This window comes from Oryza glaberrima, chromosome 7, assembly GCF_000147395.1.
Source record: "Oryza glaberrima chromosome 7, OglaRS2, whole genome shotgun sequence".
NCBI lineage: Eukaryota > Viridiplantae > Streptophyta > Magnoliopsida > Poales > Poaceae > Oryza > Oryza glaberrima.
This window is the reverse complement of record NC_068332.1, coordinates 1,428,155-1,434,154: the sequence shown is the minus strand read 5'-3', so window position 1 is coordinate 1,434,154 and position 6,000 is coordinate 1,428,155. Positions and strand designations below refer to the sequence as shown.

Here is a 6,000-nt window from a genome sequence, read left to right as displayed (position 1 = left end):
GAGTACTGTTTTTTTAGTTGCTTTGATTTCATTTAATTAATTATGATATGCATATCGATCGCCGACACTAATGCTAGTCTATGATATAATGTTTCCAACCGTGCTTGCGCGCATATGTATAACTAAGGCCAAGTCGATCCCGGTCATTTATCAAACAGATTAGATTGGTTTTCTTCCGGATTGTTTTGTCGATGGGCGGGGTTTCCTCTACTAGTGAGAAGGATGGTGATTCCATCTTCCCTATGGTAAAAATTAATATACTGCCGCTGCTAGGGTTTGACGAAGGGCGAGATCTGTTGAAGATCCCCTCATCTATTCGTGTGAAAGACACGGGTGGATTGAGTTCTGCTATTGATTGTAGTCGCTATAAATTCTCGATATATATTATTAGTTATTATTTGGTACCGTGAAACATCGGGATAAAATCCGGGCACCGTAGTCGTGTCCTCGTCACAAGCCGCTGACAGCTGGGCCCACGCCTCTTTCCCTCCATCCATCACCGACAGGTGGGCCCCTCATTAGGCTGTCCGCGTTAGCGGAATATTCCAACAGAATATACCCTCGCTGTTTAATAAATGAATTCTCATTTAATCTTTGAAAATTCGTAGAAATTCAACCGTAACTCTGTTTGACCCCGTTCAACTTCCCAATTTTTTCTAAAATTAAGATCTACACAGTGGCACTGTTGTTTCTGTGAATTGAGCTTGTTTTATTGCCTTTTGTTGATTAGTTTTACTTTTCACGTGTAGAACCCAAGTACAAGGAAGCTCTGGATGCCGCCTTCGAGGAAGAAGACCTGCATCTTATGTAAGGCAAGTCTCTTTGATCACATTGCCACTATATTATAAATTTATTATAACATAAAATTAGTTGTTGGAATTTTAATAGTTAGACCAAATCTTATCTAAAAGACATATTTTTTTTTACCAAAAAGAGTATATATACACCGAGATTGTAACAGGCTAATAGCCTCATTTAGTTTCTAGATAGGGAAAATTCAAATAACCCTACAAGTCACTGGTCTTTCAAATCTTCTACTGCTCAAATCTTCTACTGCAATTTAATTTCGTGCAAAATTCTCCCCATAAGTCCATTCTCTCTTTCAACATAACACCTCAGTCTAGTATATTAACAAATTTTTCTGATCACGCTCAGCGATTTCTCACATCTTGTGGATCTCCAGTTTGGTGAGCGAAGTTGCTCCCTATGTCTTTCCTTATTGGATATGAGATTTGATACACCTTTTCTATAGTACGCGAATGCCATCATGTTTTACCGCCGTACCTTTCGTGGAATTAAAGCATGCAAAATGGAAAGTTGGAAGGATGCCGAGGTATGCACCTTTGATGGCAAGAGGCAACTTCAGGCACCATGGTGGAGGCAAATGGGGCACGATAAATCGCTGAAAATTGGATAAAGGTGGAAAATTGGAAGTGAAAATGAACTTGTGAGAAGTGTTTTGTATGGAATTCGGTTGTAGCTAGGAAGGAGTATGGAAAGACTATTTTGACTTGAAGAGGGATATTTGGATTTTCTCCTTCTCTTCTACTCCTAGTTAATACTAGAAGCTAATTTGTACTTTCTTGTTGTCTCTAAACCAACTAAGAGTTTGTTATTTTTTCTCTAGGTGTAGATCTAATTTAGACTTACATATTCGTCTATCTTGCCAAAATTTATAAATTTTTATACAAATATTTAAACCACATGTATGTAGGTGCTGCACAGAAAAAAAAAACTTTCCGCAGAGACGAAAAAGTGAATCAACTGCAGGCACAAATTAACTCGACTGGTTTCAAAAGTGCAAGTGGATCGACCCGAGAACCCAATTATATGCTAATTAAATGGGTTGATCTGTAAATTATACTCACTTAATTAGCTTATAATAAGTGGGTTTACGGTCGACCCTGCTCGCACCGGTTTTAGGGGAGACAGAAGTGGGATAGACATTATTTTAGCAAAACCGCACAATTACTAGGATATATAAAAACGTTGTACACACCTGCATACATGATACATATATAGGTAATAGGAAACGTACATGATCTGCATGATGATATCGTCTTAGCATGACGTGCGTACGTACATATATATAGTATATGCGTGCACATACAGTAATATATACGTACGTAGAGAGCATATACGGTATTTATGTATGTACGGACAGTATATATGCATGCATGCATGATCGCATGCGAGTATAATAACGTGGCTATATATAGTGTATATAGGCTGCAAATTAAAGCAACCTAGTAGGGAGATTTGCCGTCGACGTTGCCCGGCGGCGAGTAGTTGCAGGTGATGAAGACGCCGAGGTTGTTGTCGCACACGACGCGGTAGCAGCCGATCGCCGTCGTGTTGCGCCACACCACCTGCGTGTAGTGCCCGCACGAGTTCCCCGCCGGCGCCGAGCAGCTGTTCCTGCCGTGGTCGTACCACTGCTTCTCCTTCACCCACGCCACCACGGCGTCCTCCGGCGACCAGTCGGCGCCGGCGGAGCCCCAGAAGATGTTCTCGCCGTACTTCCCGCCGGAGTAGTCCGAGTGCTGCAGCTTGCAGTCGCCCTGCCGCTGCACCGCGTACCACATAGCGAACGCCGCCACCGTGTCGTCCCAGCTCACCGCCGCCACCCCGACGTCGGACCTCGCCGCGTTGTGCGGGTCCACGAAGTCCTGCACCGTGGCCGTCGACGTGGCTGCCATCATGCCCAAAACAATGGCCGTCACCAACACAGCAAAACAGGCAGCTCCTTTCCTTGGAACTCTCTCCATATATGGTATATCTATCGATCGAGCTGCTAGCAGTAGCAGTAGCAGTAGAGGTGATAATTATCGCAATGCAATTCGGCAGTATTTATAGACGAACTAGCTCTCAAATGGCGCTAATAATATACTCCCTCTATCCCTAAATATTTGACGCCGTTGACTTTTTAGCACATGTTTAACTGTTCGTCTTATTTAAAAACTTTTGTGAAATATGTAAACTATATGTATATATAAAAGTATATTTAGCAATGAATCAAATTAGAGGAAAAGAATTAATAATTACTTAACTTTTTTGAATAAGATGAACAATCAAACATATTTAAAAAAGTCAACGGCGTCAAATATTTAAGAACGGAGGGAGTATATAACAAAAAATATATGATGATGTGTATATATATGTTGTAATATAGTGATGGAGATGCACATTTGTCACGCTCCGAACTAGCCTCGAACGAAACTAGCCCGTGACGCTCCAAATTAACCTGTTAATCGATACCAGTCCCAGGAAACAGTGCTGGTATCACAGGAAGACAGAATATCACAGCAACAGTAGTCTCTTTATTACAGAGTAGAAGTATAGTCATGTTGGGCTGCGGACAGAACTCGAGCTCACAACTGCATTACGAAAGGGAAAGCGGAAGCCAAGACTTGGACCAATCATCGCAGGCGCGACTTGGGAACTAGACCGAAACCCTAAAACTCTTCGGACGGCGCGGGCGGGGGCAGCAGGCAGCTGACGATGGCGGCGACCGCGCGGGCGCGCGCGCGAGGCAACGGCACGCGGGGAGCTTGCCGGGGATGGAGCGGGGAGAGGGAGAGCGAGAGAATGAGAGAGAGAGAGCTTGGCTTGGCGTCGGCTCACGCGCACGCGCACGCGCACGCGGTGCACGGGCAGAGCGAGGGGAGAGCTGAGGGAGAGAGAGAGAGAGGGGGAGATGGGCCGAGAGGGAAATCGGCCCACCGAACCTGAGGGAGGCAACCTAGACTTTTGCGAAGGAATTTGATTTGGGAAGGATTTGGATTCGGGATTTGAATTCGACGATGGATCGGGGATTCGAGATTAGGGATTGGCACGGGGACTGACAGCACACAAAGAAACAGATTTCGCAATTAGGGTTTTTAAGAATTAAATTTTCCCGCTAGGCGCCACGACGGAACGGGCGCTACAACATTGGTTAGATACGGTACTGCGCAATGGTAAATGGTATCCAAATGGACACTTGTACTTGTTCTGTTTCATAATGTAAATCTTTCTAGCATTTTCCATATTTATATAGATGTTAATGAATCTAAACATATAAACATATATGTGTGTTTAGATTCATTAGCATATATATATATATATATATATATATATATATATATATATATATATATATATATTAATATGAGCGATGCTAGAAAGTGTTATATTATGAAACGGAGGAAGTACATAATTGATCAGTATCGACGACATTACAAGTCAGTTAATCGTGGCTAAGGTTTAACCGAGGTAAGCTATTAAGTTCAATTAACAAACGGCCCGTCGACAACTTCACTTAGCAAACCATTTACCAATTAATATCACATACGTCGTTCTCACATCACCTAATTTGTTGGCTAGTTCGTGGTCAATCGTCCTCTCGCTCTTTTTCTCTTACCAGTTGCAGTAAATAAATTATTAGTTACTTATCAACTAGTGATTTAGGACTTAAACCTCTCAAAAGAAAAACTAGCAAAGGGGAATATACTCACAACCGTTGCTTATTTCTTAGAGATTTCAATACATATATGAGCATGCATCAGCTATATCTAAAAAGATAGTTCTGTTATTTTATTTTACAAGGTATCGATGTACATATACCTCGTTCGGCCCTCTGATATTACCCGCTGCCCTTAGTATGTCTAATATCCATGTATACATAGGCGCGATTTCCCTATCAGGTTTCACAGTCAAACACCGTAATATATCTATCTAATCTATCTATCTATTTATTACTAAAACAGCCTTGAAAAGAGGCACCACGTTCGCTATGGGGACTAAAAATTCTCACATTAATCGAAGAAAAAGAGAAATATCTACACCGTTAGATCATGGTGGGTCCAAATTATAATGGTGTAGATCAATTGATAACTTCTATAGTTATGAAATAGAATTTGTATTCAACAAGGAAAAGGATATTCCATCTCTCTATTGGTTAGCAGCATATGCATTTACGTATATTAGAGTCCTGATAGTATTTCGGTGTGGTGTCCGATTAGGGAAAGATAAAAAAGAAGTTTGCATGCACAGCAGAACTGGAAAGGTACATGTGGGCATAACTACATATGTATAATCACATATTACTACGAGTAACATAGCATTTGTTGCCAAGTGTTAATTTACTGTGTATTAAAGAAGACATTACGTTCGTTCGTTGTGTAGATTAGAAATTCTCACATCAATTAATTAGAGAAAAAAATATCTTAATCGTTACATCACGATGGGTTTAGATAATAACAACATATATTGATTGATATAGCTGTCTGTAAAATATAATTGTATCTGTATAAATAGAGTTAAGAGTGTATATGAAATCTAAGCTTATAGAAAAAGAAAGAGTTGTATATGAAATTCAAATATACTTTTATATGAACTGTAAAGGAGTAGGGTGGTTCAGAAAAATATGAAATAGAACCCTAATGATGATTATATTTGATTTTTAGAATCCCAATGACAATAAATAGGAGGGATGGCGGGTGGGCCATAAAGGAGTAGGGTCGTGGTAGTTGATAGGACTTATATAGAGTATAAAAGGGACCGCAACGATGATCAGGTTCATTTTTTAACTAACAATGATAATAGGGGGAGCGGGCAGGATTGGGTCGTAAAATTGTAAGATGACCACATTTGATGGGATTTCTAGAAACTAAAAAAGAAATCCGATGAGACAATAAACTCTAAAACTCTATTGTCCGATTTTTAAAGGTTGCAGAGAAGATGAATAGAAGCCGTGGCGGGCTGAGCAACAAGTAAAGGGGGTGTCAGTTGGTGTGACTTTATAAAACTATAAAATTAAAAACCCAATGATGATAAAGTTCGATTTTGAAAATCCTCTAACAATGAGATGATGATGATATAATAAATTTTATAAAAATCATGTGTAAAAATTTAAATAATTTTTTAGAGAAAATTAAATATTTTTTTATGGATGCTAGCCGCGCAATTGCGCGGGCCACCCTACTAGTATATTATTAAAACAGCTTTGAAAAGAGGCGC

At 40.3% G+C, this 6,000-nt stretch overlaps 1 protein-coding gene across 1 annotated transcript; it reads right to left on the bottom strand.

The window, feature by feature from the left end:
- Positions 1–2,246: 2,246 nt before the first annotated feature.
- LOC127779874 (pathogenesis-related protein 1-like) lies at positions 2,247–2,726 on the bottom strand. The gene has a single exon (XM_052306795.1). It carries the CDS (start codon positions 2,700–2,702, stop codon positions 2,247–2,249), a length of 456 nt encoding a protein of 151 aa, XP_052162755.1. The 5' UTR covers positions 2,703–2,726.
- Positions 2,727–6,000: the final 3,274 nt, after the last annotated feature.